This window comes from Xenopus laevis, chromosome 1L, assembly GCF_017654675.1.
Source record: "Xenopus laevis strain J_2021 chromosome 1L, Xenopus_laevis_v10.1, whole genome shotgun sequence".
Classification (NCBI taxonomy): Eukaryota; Metazoa; Chordata; class Amphibia; order Anura; family Pipidae; genus Xenopus; species Xenopus laevis.
Genome location: NC_054371.1, coordinates 212380733 through 212397274, shown reverse-complemented (window position 1 = coordinate 212397274; position 16542 = coordinate 212380733). Strand labels below are relative to the sequence as shown.

The window sequence follows — 16542 nt, the reverse complement described above, 5'->3', positions numbered from 1 at the left end:
TGGTCAGACACTGACAGTGAGTTGTTGCACTAGAGCATTTCCAGCATGGTTGGTGGGATTTGCAGTTAAACACGAGGTGGAGGCTTGAGGTTGGATATATCACTCCCCAAAATAGCCGATCGGTTATCTAGGACATACATCCCCTCTGTTTACACTACAACCAGCCTGTAATGCGCAAAGGGATGCTGGGAAATGTAACTCTGAGGCAACGCGACTCTCTGACCGGCGTAAAACTAAAACCCCAAGCGCCCCCCATTCTTCCACTTCACTTTCACTTCAGCACAGAGGTCAGAGGCCGGCATGACGTCAGTTCCCGCGCTAGGGATGTTGGGAAGCTGAGGCGCCCGCCCTTTCCCCCCCACAGCCATCGACAGACTGGAGGAGGTGGAGGCCGCGGGCAGCCTATCTCGCTGTAGCCGGTGAGTGTCTTAAAAGCAATCGCAGCTTCTCCCCCGCGTCACTAGCGTCCGGCACATCTCCCTCACATTCACATGTTATAATGCCGTCTGCTTGCAGGGGGGGCGATTTTTCTTTATGCGCGATTTGATGACGTAATAGTTGCAGGCTGGCGCCGCAGTATATACAGAGGGAGACGAGAGGCCGTTTCCGGGTGGTCGTCTAGTCTTAAGCAATGCGGTTCGGCAACTGGGCACGATACAGGACCGGTCACTGCCGTCTCCTTTTGGCTCCGCTCCCGGTTACCTCTGGTAGATTCACGGCTCGGAGCCAGGCGCTGGGTGGCCAAAGCAGGCCTTCCGGTATTTAAGACGGAGACGCAATTGGCCAGATTCTTGACATGATGGACGGGCAGGCGCCCAATAGGCAGCGAGAGGGGAGGGACTAGTGGTTAAACTGGCTGAGGCAGTTAGTTAGCGAGGGAAAGTGAGGTGCGAGTGCTGCCTCGTGCGGTTTCACATCAACTTCCTCCTCAGTTACTCCAGTTAATTTATCTAAAAGCGAATTTTACTCCTTGTTCAGTTTTGCTCCTGTGATTTCCCATTATATTTTTATCTGCTTTACTTTGAGAGGGAAACAGAATATCTCATGTTGGGTTTCACTGCTGTGGAGAAAATGGGAGCTGTGTTCTAGTTGAGTAATGTCTAAACAGAAGGGCAATTCACCCTTAATTCCATTAGATTAAAAAGACTGTCCCCTTCTTTTGACTTAAACCACTTTATTATATTAATGAAATAAAGGAGCGATTCTAAGTATGGAACCTCTGGAGTTATGAGATGGTGGTGACACCCCTTCCATTGAAACACTGAGGCGTTAAAGTGTGGGGTAAAAGTGAAGGCCACCTTTCTGAGCACCTTTCTAATATACATTCATTATTAGTGCTCAAAGGTTTTACGTTATATGTTAATATATCTTGCCGATCACACTAGGGCCTCCGTAGAGATTAGAAGAAGGGAGGTTAGTCCTTTAGGGCAGAGACACACACGGGTCAGATTCGAAGAGATTAGTCACCTTGCGACAAATCTCTTCTTCGACGACATCTCCCCGAACTGCCTTCTCACCGGCTAGAATTTAAATCGCCGGCGGGATGACACTTGCAGCGGTTCGTTTTCCGAAGTTGCCTCACGAGGAAACTTGTGGGGACTTTGGAAAACAAAGCGATCCGAGTGCCATCCCACCGGTGATTCTAAGCGTGGAACCTCTGGAGTTTGGAGATGGTGGTGACACCCCTTCCATTGAAACACTGAGGCGTTAAAGTATGGGGTAAAAGTGAAGGCTGCAATTCTGAGCACCTTTCTAATATTAATTCATTATTAGTGCCCAAAGGTTTTACGTTATATGTAAATATATATTGCCGATCACACTAGGGCCTCCGTAGAGATTAGAAGAAGGGAGGTTAGTCCTTTAGGGCAGAGACACACACGGGTCAGATTTGGAGAGATTAGTCACCTTGCGACAAATCTCTTCGTTGCGACTAATCTCCCTGAACTGCCTTCTCGCCGGCTAGAATGTAAATCGCTGGCAGGATGGCACTTGGAGCGATTCGTTTTCCGAAGCTGCCTAAAGAGGAAACTTGTAGGGATTTCGGAAAACGAAGCGATCCGAGTGCCATTCCACCGGCGATTTAAATTGTAGCCGGCGGGAAGGCAGTTCGGGGAGATTAGTTGCCCCGAAGAAGAGGAGATTTGTCGCCGGGCGACTAATCTCTCCAAATCTGACTGTGTGTCTCTGCCCTTAAGGACAAAAAAGCCTGATTCACTGTCGGGTGCCAGTACCTAGTGAATTCAGTAGCTGTTTATTTCTGTGGGCTGGTGCTGTTCCTAGGGAAAAAATACACAGGGGAAATGGTAACCGAGTGTTCCATCTTGCCTTTCCCGGGCACCTGTAGCACACAGACTCACATGCACTATAGGGTAAAATTCTCTTATTTTATTATATGGCCAGTTCAGAGTGAGTCTGCTGGGGGACTACTGGGAAAGGTAAGAAGTAGGGATGCACCGAATCCACTATTTTGGATTCGGCCGAATCCTTTGTGAAAGATTCGGCCGAATACCTAACCCTAATTTGCATATGTGTACTTCCTTGTTTTGTGACGATTTGCCTCCCCGCCCCTAATTTGATCCTAAATTAGGAATCGGTTCATCCCTAGTAAGAAGCAAGGCAATGCTGTGTGTCTTTTTTTTTTTTTTTTTTTTCCTGTGGCTAGTACAATAAAAAAAAAAAACATTAAATAAACATTTAGTACTTGAGCAAAAAGTTGAACTTCGTTGTCTTTTTTTTTTTTCTCTCTCAGCCTACGTGATAAGCTGGTCATAGACGTGTAGATTCTAGCCTTATATCATATAAACAATCATACGGCGAAATCTCCCGACCTGCAACTGACCATTCAGATTAAATAAAGTAGTAAAAGAACAAATCAGACAATGTTCTGGCCATGACGGCAATCGCACGAAAGTTATGTCCAACAAATAGTAGTGACAGTCACCCACTAATATAGTCGGATAGGCAATACATGCAGAGATATTATCATTAGCCGACAGAAACCTTCTAACCTGTTCTATGGACTAAATGAAAACGACCAATTGCCATGGTACAAAAAACGTTGGGACAATCCCCAATTGAATTTTTTTTCTGTGCGACTTTCTTTCCGTCTATGGCCAGCTTAATTATCTGGAATGCTCGGGACCCAGTTTTTCCAGATTTTATCTGTAGTCTTAAGAGTATCATACTACTTAAAAGCATTTAAACATTGAATAAACCCAATAGGATTGTTTTGCCACCAATTTGGATTCATTATATCTGAGTTGGGATCAAGTGCAAGGTTATTGATATAGAGAAGGGGGAAATCATTTCTTTAAATGAGTCTATAGAACAGTGCTGTTCAACTGTGGCCTGCGGATCCCCCCTTCTGCCCCCCTATGCTCCCACTGTGTGCCATACTCTGCCTGCCCTGTGCTCCCTGTGTGTGTCATACTATGCTCCCTGTGTGTGTCATACTCTGCCTGCCCTATGCTCCCTGTGTGTGCCATACTCTGCCTTATGCTCCCTGTGTGTGCCATACTCTGCCTGCCCTGTGCTCCCTGTGTGTGTCATACTCTGCCTGTACTATGCTCCCTGTGTGTGTCATACTCTGCCTGCCCTATGCTCCCTGTGTGTGTCATACTCTGCCTGCCCTATGCTCCCTGTGTGTGTCATACTCTGCCTGCCCTTTGCTCCCTGTGTGTGCCATACTCTGCCTGCCCTATACTCCCCATGTGTGCCATACTCTGCCTGCCCTATGCTCCCTGTGTGTGCCATACTCTGCCTGCCCTATGCTCCCTGTGTGTGCCATACTCTGCCTGCCCTAACAGGCTACCAGTGGGACGCTAGGTTTGTGCCGGTAGCTTGTTAGCATTTGCAAATTGTTGTTAGGGGCCCCTAATGTGTTTAATCATGTGCTGGGGGTGCTGTGTTATCCACAGGGGAGGAGGAGGCAAATGGATTTAAGAGTATGTTTTAATATGACTTACATTTTTCACATATGAGTGATATCCCAGCAGTGAGCACCAACCATTTCATTTTTTGGTCTTAAAAGTACTTGTGGTAACATGGGTGTGGTTGAAAGTGGGTGTGGTTTTAAAAACAGGTGTGGTCAATACTGACTGCCATTATCGGCCCTCCGCCACATAAAAATTCCAGCCCTCTGTACCACAGAAGTTGGACAGCACTGTTAAAGAAGATGACCTGTAAACATGGCCACGTTTCTGGATAAGAGATCCCATATGTTTACTAACGTCTATGAAATCTGTAGGTAGGATTGTCTTCTTTTTTTTTTCCCTGGAAAAAAAGGTCTATGTTCAATTCCAGTTCCAATTTACTTTTTATCATTTCAGACAAGCCGTCACGGTATGGAAGCAGAGGAGACGATGGGCTGCATTCAGGAGTTCCCAGACCATTACAAAGTCATGTTGGACAGACTAAATGAACAGCGAGAACTCGATCAGTTTACTGACATCACATTAATAGTGGATGGTATGTATGTTGCTTCCACCACTTTATAAAGTGTGTGTAATTATTTGTACTTTGTTCATTTGTCTGCTGTTAAGTAGTGTGTATTTAGTTACTTATTTTGGTTTCTGAGTTTATGTATCACACACTTATAAACATCTCTTCTTTACCTTGCCTTGCCCAGGTAATCAATTTAAAGCTCACAAGGCCGTTCTTGCTGCATGCAGTCACTTCTTCTACAAGTTTTTTCAAGATTTCACTCAGGAGCCATTAGTGGAAATAGAAGGTATTTCATTCTTCTTGGTGTGAGTGCACTAACATAGGGGATGAAATTTAATTTGACCCATATAAAGTTTCTGGGCCCAGAAATGCATTTTAGTCTGACCTGCCAAGTACTAACTTGTAGCAAATCCAAACATTAGAAGTAGTCAATATTCACCATACATATCACAATGGCATAGCGAATGAAGTTACTTCCTTGTATTAGAGTGATCCAGTGTTGTATACTAATAAACTCATACCATGCATACTTCCCTGTAATTGTATATTTTCTTTAATTGTTAAAGGACCAGTAACATCAATTTTTTTAAAAAAAAATAAAAAATCGTAAGTATAGAACAAAAAAAAACACAGACAAATTAAACTTAAAAGTCTTTATTAAGAAATAACTTACTGAAACTCCGCTTGCGCTCCTCTTCAGAAAAGCCGTCAGGGCGACGATCCATCATGCGACACTCGATTTCTCTTCCCTGGCTATCTCCAATAAGGAAGGCAGGGAGGAGAAAATGAGCGCCGCACGATGGATCACTTTTTCTGAAGAGGAGCGCAAGCGGAGTTTCGGTAAGTTATTTCTTAATAAAGCGATTTAAAAGTTTCATTTGTCTTTGTGGGGTTTTTTTTTTTCGTTCTATACGATTGAATTTTACAAACAAAAAAAATTGTTACTGGCCCTTTAAACAAAGTTTAGCCAATCAGCACATTAATTGTATAAACTGACCAATGCATGAGTGACATCTAGTGGCCAAAAGAGGGAAATCTAGAAATACAAAATGCATGTACTCATGCATTTAAATAAAAAGCTGAATTTATAATGACCTATTAAAAGCCATTAGACCCCACAAAAAAAGCTTATTTTGTGTGGGGTCCGATGGATTCTAATATGTCATAATAAATTTAGCTTTTTTATTTAAATACATGAGTACATGAATTTTGTATTTCTTTCTGTAATTGAAAGAAATACCAATCCTCATATTTCTGTTTTTAAGCTAAAGCAATGAGTTTCCTTTGTGGTAAAAATAACATTGGTGTTTATGCTTCTTTGCAAATCAGGAGTCAGCAATGCCGCCTTTCGCCACCTGATAGACTTCACCTACACAGCAAAACTGATGATACAAGATGAGGAGGAGGCTAGCGACATATGGAAAGCAGCAGAATATCTACAGATGCATGAGGCCATCAAAGCACTTGAATTCAGGTACATAAATGGAAAAAAAAATCACACCCCTAAAAATGCACATCAAGGGTTAATGAAATAAATATGAATGTTCTCAATTATTGTTGTAGAAACAAAGAAAGTATTATAATTGAGGCCTCGGACCAAACAGAAGGCACAGACAGCATAAAGAAGTGGAAGATTACAGAATCTTCAGACGTTCTCACAGAAACATTACCGGCCTCAGACGGAGAACCGCTGGAAATCGAAGTAGAAATCGGTGAGAAAACAATTGAGCTTGATGACAATGTGGCAACCATGGAAGAGGTGGCTACAGCCGAGCAGTCCATTAAGTACATCCAAAGCACAGCTACATCCGATGATTCTGCCCTAGCTCTCCTGGCTGACATAACCAGCAAATACCGACACGGGGAAAGGAAAAGGCAATTAGAGGAGGAGAGTAGCAATGAAAGCGATGCGGCCGGCAAACAGGTAGAAGGCTCTGAAATTATGGAGGTTCATCTGTCACATGTCAACAACATATTCCATTGTCAGAAATGTAATCGCTCATTTAAATTGTTTTACCATTTCAAGGAACACATGAAATCACACTCCTCGGACACTTTCAAGTGTGAAATATGCAATAAAAGGTACGTGCGGGAGATTGCCTGGAAGCAACACCTCACCTGTTACCACCTGGATGAAAGTGCGGCCAACAAGAGGCCGAGACCAGGCAAAAAGATACACGTGTGCCAGTACTGTGATAAGCAGTTTGATCACTTTGGACACTTTAAAGAGCATCTGCGTAAGCACACAGGTAATGACACATTCTTTACATGTAATTCATTTCTTCTTAAAGGGAAACTAAAGTCTAAAATAGAATAAGGCTAGAAATGCTGTATTTTGTAAATTAAACATAAACATTAACTTACTGCACCAGAAGCCTAATAAAACAAATGATTTATGCTTTCAAAGTTGGCCACTGGGGGTCACCATCTTGTAACTTTGTTAAACATCTTTGCAAGACCAAGACTGTGCACATGCTCAGTGTGGTCTGGACTGCTGCTTAGGGATCGTCATAAATGATCAAAAGAACAACAAGTCAAATATCTGCCAGAAGCCGATACAGCAAGACTGATTAATAATCAGAATATACAGACTGCACTGGGTCCTGTGTTGTCATGTAATCTAATGTGGATTTTATAGTTTTTGTATTGTTTTATACAAACTTACTCCAACTCTGCAGAACCAGTGGCTGCAGCAAAACAATCCTCCAAATAGAATCCCAGTTTATCTGTTTAAATGTGGTTCCACAATCTTTCTCCCTGCAGCTGGAGTTGGAAACATTAAAGAGGATGTAAAGGCAAAATTAAATTCCCATTTCTGTTTTAACTGAAAATTAAATTCCTGTTACTGTTTTAACTGAAAAAGAAACCTATCCCCAATATACTTTGATTAATAAAATCTGTACAGTTTTGATAAGAAACCTGACTGTATGCAGTGAAATTCACTTCACTTACTTGCTGTGACTGCTGCAGATAAGAATCTCTACATGGTCACCAGCTGTTCTACAGGGAAACAAACAGAGCTTCTCCAGTTCTGGAAAGTCCGCCCCCCCACCTTTTGAAAGTATAATCCTTTCTCTGCAGAGCAGTTAATGGATAAGTAAACCTTTAAAATAAGTGAATGTAAAATTGATGAGGGTGCTATTCTAAGAACTTTTGCAATGTACATTGATTATTTATGTTTCTTTAATTCCAAGATATTAAGGGATATATGTACTGTTAATATGAATGAATTTTGTTACAACAGCTCCACCTGCTGGTCAGTTTCTGACCAGTCTGACCACCAAGTAGTCAAGGAAATTGTCAGGAGAAAGATGCTGCTCTGAAGTTCTTCTGCTTAGGAAAGAAATTAAAAACCTTTCTCAAATCTTTCCTAAGCAGAAGAACATCAGAGCAGCCTCTTTCTTTCTCCTAACAACTTCCTTGACTACTTGGTGGTCAGATTGGTGGAAAAATGACCAGCAGGTGGCGCTGTTGTAACAAAATTAATTCATGTTAACAGTACATGTAACCTTTAATATCTTGGAATTAAAAATAAATAATGAATGTAAATTACAAAAATGATTAGAATAGCACCCTCATCAATTTTACATTCACTTATTTTAAAGGTTTACTTTTCCTTTAAGGACCGTCTGAAGTCAGCGCAAGTAAATGAAGGGAGAATCTTGCTGCATACAGTCAGGTTTTGTTTAAAAATGGTAGACATTTTTTATTAAAGCATAATGGCGATAAGTTTCTTTTTCATTAAAGAAAGTAAAAATGGGATTTTATTTTTTTTCCTTCACATCCCCTGTAAAGGCATATTATGCAAACTCATTTAGAGGCTTTGGAAATATTTAGTTTGGATTTTTCTGCAAAAGAAAACAACAGGTAGAGCCGAGACTAGTTTGATAAAGCTCAAGGAAGAACAAGGTCAGAAACTCTACTTATGTTTTCAGCTAAAGGCCTCCACAGCCTTGTAGCAGGGGAAATCTGTGCCTCTGAAGATGTATCAGGTCATTTACCTTAGCTTGGGGGGACTGACTCGCAGTATTGTATATGATTCACATTACATGGCCGCACTTAAACCATCAGAATTAATAAATAATCATCCCAACCATCCCGGTAGTACCCGCTTCTATCTGAGAAATTCAATTGAATGGATAGTCCACTTCAAAAGGTTCAATCAAAATCAATATTTATAATTACCCATAGCTTTCTGGGAATTATATACATTTTGCCCCTAAAAAAAGTGACTTGTCTTAAGTGTTGTTGAATCCGATAGCTGTGGATAACGATTTGAATATCATCAGTCCATTACGGCCGCTTCTGTGTTCATAAAATAAATGCTGTGACTTATATAATTGTGTTAGAGTCCTGCAGTGGGTTCGGGTATCCGAGGGTTACCTGCAATAAAAGCGGGCACCCTGCGGAACAAGGGGACGAGTTTCAGGTGCAGGTATACCTGCAAGTCAGGTTGCAGGTCTCCTCTAAATTTCTTATCTTATGTAATATTGTCTATATTATACTCCTTTTAAAGTTTTACAAAACCTTTCTGTCCCCGCCCACTTTTGATGACGTCACTTCCGGTTTACAGCACCACCACTTCCTGTTTGATGGTGGTCGGCGGGTTGCCGATAAGGCAGTTGCAGGTCCAGGTCGGGTACCAGATCAAAGTGGGTAAATATGTGGGTTTGCGGTTCAGGCTGCGGGTCAGGTACGGGTCTTAGAAACTGGTTCCTTGCAGGACTCTAGCTTGTGTGATGCCAAACCTGTTGTGCTGGCAAAATGCGTGTATATGGTTTTATAAGGTGACCCATGATGTCTTAAAAGGGGTGGTTCACCTTAACTTTTAGTATGTTATAGATTGGCCGATTATAAGCAACTTTTCAATTGGTCTTCATTATTTATTTATTTTTTTATAGTTTTCTAATTATTTGCCTTTTTCTCATACTTTCTGGCTTAAAAATGGGAGGTCACTGACCCCATCAAAAAACAAAAGACTACACATGTGTTGTTATTGATACTTTTTATTATCTTTCTATTCAGCCCCTTTTCTTTTCCTCATTCAAATCAATGCTGGGTTGCTAGGGATTTTTTTTTTTATTTGCTAGGGAAAATGCTTTTTATTTTTTATCTTTCTATTTAGGCCCTCTCCTATTCATATTCCAGTCTCTTATTCAAATCGATGTACGGTTGCTAGTGTAATGTGGACTCTAGCTACCAGATTACTGAAATTTCAAACTGGAGAGCTGCTGAATAAAAACCTAAATAACAAAAACCACAAATAATAAAAAATAAAAACAAACTGCCGATTGTCTCAGAATTTCACTCTCTTCATAATACTTAAGTTAAAGCGGATGTAAAGGCAAAAACAATAAAATCTCATTTTTACTTTCTTTAATCAAAAAAAAAAAACTATCTCCAATATACTTTAATTTAAAAATGTGTCCAGTTTTTATAAGAAACCTGATTGTATTTTCATTTTACTTGCTCTGACTGCTGCAGATCAGAAACTTGAGATGGTCCCTAGCTGCTCTGCAGGGAAACCATCGTACTTTCCAACGGCAGGGAAGCAATGTGCGGGGGTTATTTTATGTTTTGTTTGCATAACTTGGCTAGCCTTAGCTAATTTTTATGCCAATCAGCCCCTGCTCCTTCCTTCCCAGCCCTGCAAAACTTGTGCCCTTCTGTTTGTTTTCCGGTAGAGCAGCCGGCGACCACGTAAAGATTCATATCTGCAGCAGTCAGAGCAAGTGAAGCGAAGGGGGAATTTCACTGCATACAATCGGGGTTTTAATAAAAAAAAAGTACAGATATTTTAATTGAAGTATATTCGGGATAAGTTTCTTTTTCAGTAAAGAAAGTAAAAATTGGATTTCATCCCCTTTAACTATAAGGAGAACAACCGCTTAGAAATGGTTTAAAGTAGATGGAGATGGCTTTGCTCTACTTTGCTTATGATTCACATTAAAGGAGAAGGAAAGCTACGAAGCAGTTAATTGCCAATAGTTTATCCACAATAGTGCAAGCTATAACACTATATTTATTCTGCAGAATGCTTTACCATACTTAAGTAAACGGCTCTAGAAGCTCTTTGTTTGTTTAGGATAGCAGCTGCCATATTAGCTTGGTGTGACATCAGTTCCTGCATGAGTCTCTCCCTGCTCACTCATAACTCTGGTCTTAGATTACAGCAGGGAGGTGAGGAGGGAGAGAGGAGCAAACTGAGCATGCCCAAGCCCTGGAGGTTTTAAGGATAACTAAACCCCAAAAATACCATATTTTATATACCAAACTCATTGCACCAGCCTAAAGTTTCAGCTTGCCAATAGCAGCAATGATCCAGGACTTCAAACTTGTCACAGGGGGTCACCATCTTGGAAAGTGTCTGTGACACTCACATGCTCAGTGGGCTCTGAGCAGCTGTTAAGCTAAGCTTAGGGCTCGTCACTAATTATCCATCAGAAAATGAGGTTGGTCTGTAATATAAGCTGATGCTACAGGGCTGATTATTAAATTCTGATGCTAATTGCACTAGTGAATCAGCAGAAAAGAAGACTGGGAGCTACTGGGGCATCATTGGAGAGACAGATCTTTACTGCTAGAGGGCTGTGGTTGCCTTGGGCTGGTACAGAAGCCCAAAACATAACATACAACAATTCTAGCTACTTCTTTAGTTAGACTTTACTTCTCCTTTAAGCTTAAAACAGGAAGTCTGATACAGAAGCCCATGAGTACACAATAGAAGGAAAGAAATGCAGTGTTTCTTTCAACAGAGGACTCACAGCAGCATTACTTTGAGGGTTTACTGGTAAATTTATAGACCTTTCTGATAAAGCTTACTTAGGTTTAGCCTTCCCTTCTCCTTTAACAGAATCTTGGCCTTCATGGCTTACTCTAACACAGTGGTTTCCAAGCTGCGTTTGGATTAGAACAAGGGTGAATGGCCACGTGCTCTTCTAGATACACCTGAAAGCCCAACTAGAAGGTCAGTTAGGGTGAGATAAAAGCTAGTAGAATCACACTTGACCCTAAATAAACACGAATGACTGCCTGCAGATGAATTGTAAATTGAACTCCTCCTGTACATTGTTTAAGATGTGTATACATTGTTTATAGACATGTTTCCTGTATAAGAAACGTATATCTTTATACCAGTGTTCTTAATATGCATTGATTTCTTTTATGGGCCTGATTTCTCACAGGGGAAAAACCATTCGAATGCCCTAACTGTCACGAGCATTTTGCTAGAAACAGCACCCTAAAATGTCACCTGTCGGCTTGCCAGTACGGCGTCGGTGCCAAAAAGGGAAGGAAGAAGCTGTATGAATGTCAGGTGAGTAATGTTTGACCCACCCTCTGATATACTCCCTTTATTCTACTGCTCTTTTCCTGCATTCTTGCATCTTGTGGTCCTAATCCCAGGTTTGCTGTGTTCTTCAAGGAACGTTAACATCAAAAAATAAGTGTTTTAAAGTAGGAATGCATCAAATCCACTATTTTGGATTCGGCCGAACACCCGAATCCTTCACGAAAGATTCGGCCGAATCCTAATCCTAATTTTCATAGGCAAATTAGGGGTGGGAAGGGGAAAACATTTTTTACTTCCTTGTTTTGTGTCAAAAAAATCACACACTTTCCCTCCCAGCCCCTAATTTGCATATGCAAATTCAGATTTGCTTCGGCCAGGCAGAAGGATTCAGCAGAATTCTGCTGAAAAAGGCAGAATCCCGAACGGAATCCTTCGGATTCGGTGCATCCCTATTTTAAAGTAATAAAAATATAATGCAGTGTTGCCCTGCACTGGTAAAACTGGTGTGTTTGCTTCAGAAACTCTACTATTGTTTATATAAATAAGCTGCTGTGTAGCAATGGGGGCAGCCATTCAAAGGAGAAGAGGCTCAGGTTACACAGCAGATAAGCTCTGTAGAAAATAATGGTGTTATCTGTTATCCACTATTTAACCTGTGCCATATAGACTTTTCAGATTCCGTCATTGCTATACAGCAGCTTGTTCATATGAACTATAATAATGTTTATGAACTGATCAGTACATGATATTTTCATGACTTTCAACACTTTAATTTTCTGGTGTTACTGTTCCTTTAATTTTTTCCTGCTGAAAATCTATCCCACTCTCAAAGAATCTTTACTATTATTTAAGATAGGATAGTAATTTATTTCCTGTTATTTCATGTAAGGACCATAGCAAAGTGCAGGAGAGTGTATGGGAAGTGCTACCACTAGGTGCTGTAGTCATCAGAGTGGTATAGCAGTGAGCAGTACAACAGAAGTTGCTCCTACTCCTCTACATTAAAGGGATTAGGGATGCAGGAATCCAGGATTCTGCCTTTTTCAGCAGGATTCAGATTCTGCAGACCCGAATCCTAATTTGCATATGCAAATTAGGGGCGACGAGGGAAATCACGTGACTTTTTGTCACAAAACGAGGAAGAAAAAATGCATATGTATAATTTGCATATGTATTTTAGGGTTCGGTATTCGACTGAAACTCTTGCGAAGGTTTCGGGGGTTCGGCCGAATCCAAAATAATGGATTCGGTGCATCCCTAAAAGGGATACTGTAATGGGAAAATGTTTTTTTCAAAAGGCATCAGTTAATAGTGCTGCTCCAGCAGGCTTCTGCACAGATTCAATTATATTTAACTTTGAAATCAGACTTGAAATAGACATATTGTCAGTTTCCCAGCTACCCCCAGTCTTGTGTTCTGATAAACTTCAGTCACTCTTTACTGCTGTGCTGCAAGTTGGAGTGATATCACACCCCTCCCTTTCCCCTGCCCCAGCAGCAGAACAATGAGAAGGTAACCAGATAACAGCTCCCTAACACAAGATAACAGCTGCCTGGTAGATCTAAGAACAGCACTCAATAGTAAAATCCAGGTCCCGCTGCGACACATTATGTTGAGTAGGAGAAACAACAGCCTGCCAGAAAGCCGTTCCATCCTAAAGTGCAGGCTCTTTCTGAAATCACATGACCAGACATGGCTGCCTACATACCAATATTACAGCTAAAAAAAAAATACACTTATTGGTTCAGGAATTACATTTTATATTGTAGAGTGAATTATATGCAGTGTAATTCAGAAATAAAAACGACACCATAAAAATCATGACAGAATCCCTTTAAGACAATAAAATTAGAGGAGCTTACTAGAGGGTTTAATTGCAGGAGCTTAAAGGTAGTCTAAAAGGTAAGTGTCGACATGATTAGAGAAATCCCCATTCTGCCACGTACAATTGTAACAGTAAATGTATCCTATTCTCAGGTTTGCAACAGTATCTTTAATTGCTGGGACCAGTTTAAGGACCACCTGGTGCTTCACACTGGGGAAAAGCCGAATCACTGCACGCTCTGCGACATGTGGTTCATGCAAGGCAGCGAGCTAAGGAAACATCTGCAAGAGGCTCACAACATCTCAGAGAGAATCGTGACAGAGGTCGTCCTTCCTTCCGAATCCACAGAGAACGAGTCCATATCTTCTATGACATTTGTGGAACAGGTGGAAGAAGTCCACGTGGTGCCTGTAGACCAGGTCATACAGGTGCAGGTGGATCCTCCGCAGTTAACGGTTGGTCACCTGCACCAAGACCTTCTTGAGGTGAACCAAGTGAAAGGGGCACATATACTGGATCTACAGACCCAAGTGCAGCTGGGTCACATTGAGGTGGAACACCTACACATAGAGCCAGGCACTGAAATACAAGTTGAAGAAGTGCACGTGGAACACGTAAACCAGATACACATGGAAGAGGTTGAGGCAGAACTTTTGGATGCGTCCAGTATACAGCACATCGAGCAGGCCATCGAAGAACAATCGGAAGAGGGAGAACTTCACCACATTGTCCACACGGGGGCAGAAACCCTGCAGATCAAACAGATGGAAATTACACATATTGAAGCGACTGCCGAGTAGAGTGAAGAACTGCATGCTGCTCTAGTTACAAAAGGCATACAAATATATTTGTCAGATATTCTGAATTCAGCTATTAAGAGAGACATTCTTTTCACCGCTACATAATCTCGTGATGGTAAAGCTTAACTATACACAACCGGTCATCCCTAAGGGAAAAACAAATCGTTGCTTGGCTTCAGTTTGCAGAAGTTGCGGATAAATTTAGGTTATATTTACAGCTGCTGTTTGGGGCCCATAATGTGTCCCTGGCTGTTGTTCCAGACACCATGTGATACCACAGTCACATGTTCTGCCTGGAGCTGACCCTGTGAAAGGGGTGAGTTGGGTGCTCCAGTAGCAAGGAAAGCTGTCACATAGCAACCACTCCATGCACTGTTGTATTCCTGGCAGTAGCTGTTTGGTGGACCGAACAAGCAAATCACGCATTTGGATTTCAACTTAAACTGAATAATGTATATTATTTTAAAGATGGCAGTATTCCTTAAAGGAGAAGGAAAGCTACCAAGGCAGTTTATTGCCAATAGATTAGCCACAACAGTGCAAGCTAGAGCACCATTGTGATTCTGTGGAATGCTTTTCCATACCTGAGTAAACAGCTCTAGACATGGTCTCTGTTTTTTTAGGATGGCAGATGACATATTCGCTTGATGTTACATCACTTCCTGCCTGAGTCTCTCTCTGCTCACTCATAGCTCTGAGCTCAGATTACAGCAGAGAGGGGAGGGGGAGAGGAACAAACTGAGCATGCTCAAGCCCAAGCCCTGGAGGTTTAAACTGAAAACAGGAAGTCTGATACAGAAGCCCATGAGTACACAATTGAAGGATTGTTTCTTTTGGCAGAGGACTCAGAGCAGCATTACTTTGAGGGTTTACTGGTGTATTTATATAGACCTTTCTGATAAAGCTTACTTAATTTTAGCCTTTCCTTCTCCTTTAAACCATTTCTTTTGACCAAATCTAAAATTATTTAAAGGGGACATAACCCCACGTGTATAACAGTGTAAAAGTACTCTATTGAGCTCTTTTGCACTTTACATTTTTATTTTTTTTAAAGATTTCATGATACAGGTATGGGACCTGTTATTCAAAATGCTCGGAACCTGGGGTTTTCCGGATAACGGATCATTTCATAATTTGGATCTTTATAATCCCACTCCATGCCCGTTTTCTGAAAACAGGCATGGCCTGAGATTCAAAATAGGCCCCGGTATTTCAGGTACACAGAGGCCCAAACAGGCCACACAGCAGCCCAAACAGCCCCCCACGGCCCAATATATAGTGACTGTCTATGGCAAATTGCCAGAATCCACAGATTGCCAGTCCGGGCCTGCTAGAAAATCATGTAAACATGAAATAAACCCAATAGGCTGGTTTTGCTTCCAATAAGGATTAATTATATCTTAGTTTGGATCAAGTACAATGTACTGTTTAATTATTACAGCGAAAAAGGAAATCATTTTTAAAGGTTTGGATTATTTGGATAAAATGGAGTCTATGGGAGATGGCCATTCTGTAATTAGGGGCTTTCTGGATAACGGGTTTCTGGATAACAGATTTTATACCTGTATTATGAATGTGTACCAGGAGTACCATTGTGTCCAGAAGAGGGGGGTTAGATAGAAATGAAATGTGTACATTTCTGCTGCAGGTCTATACGGGTGGATATATGTCTCTTTTAATTTTGTAAATCCTTAAATGGCTAAACTTGAGGGAAAGAAAGGAAATCACACTTCGTTTTAAACACATTTTCTTAATGTGTTCACATCTTGCCGCAGTTCACTTATCAATTATTTCCAACCGGCAGAAAGGCCAAAGTGTGAAAATAGTTACACAAAATGCAGTCGTCTTTGTAGATGGATCTTCTTTTTTATCATTTGTCCCAGAGATAAAACCTAAAAAAGGAAATAACCTGTATGAGCACTTCTAAAGTAAATGCAATTTCAAAAATAGAATGTAAATTGGGAAGACATACTCATAGTTCACCCCAGTCCAAGGGTGCGTATACATAACGACAACAAAGCCAAAAATGTGAGTTCCTACAAGAATTGATCAAGCAGCAAGGAAAAAAATACAAAAACTTTATCAGGACACGCTTTAACACGTTTCGTGCTTGTTGGGGCATTTACTCTTAGGCTAAAGATATAAAACCTGTCAAGGTCTTTAAAAAAAAGTGACTTTTATTT

The 16542-nt window shown here is 41.2% G+C and overlaps 1 protein-coding gene across 3 annotated transcripts; it reads left to right on the top strand.

Moving 5' to 3' along the window:
* The first annotated feature begins 263 nt into the window (after nt 1–263).
* On the top strand, nt 264–15135 carry znf131.L (zinc finger protein 131 L homeolog). 3 transcript variants are annotated; one of them, XM_018266240.2, is made up of 8 exons: nt 266–419; nt 4329–4467; nt 4628–4729; nt 5773–5917; nt 6007–6367; nt 6470–6692; nt 11628–11758; nt 13712–15135. In XM_018266240.2, the coding sequence occupies exons 2-8, from the start codon at nt 4344–4346 to the stop codon at nt 14357–14359; spliced, it is 1734 nt and encodes a 577-aa protein (XP_018121729.1). In that variant the 5' UTR covers nt 266–419; nt 4329–4343; the 3' UTR covers nt 14360–15135. The 3 variants fall into 3 exon arrangements, with proteins under 3 accessions (XP_018121726.1, XP_018121735.1, XP_018121729.1); XM_018266237.2 differs by having other exon boundaries at nt 264–419; nt 6007–6692; XM_018266246.2 differs by lacking the exon at nt 4628–4729 and having other exon boundaries at nt 265–419.
* Nucleotides 15136–16542: the final 1407 nt, after the last annotated feature.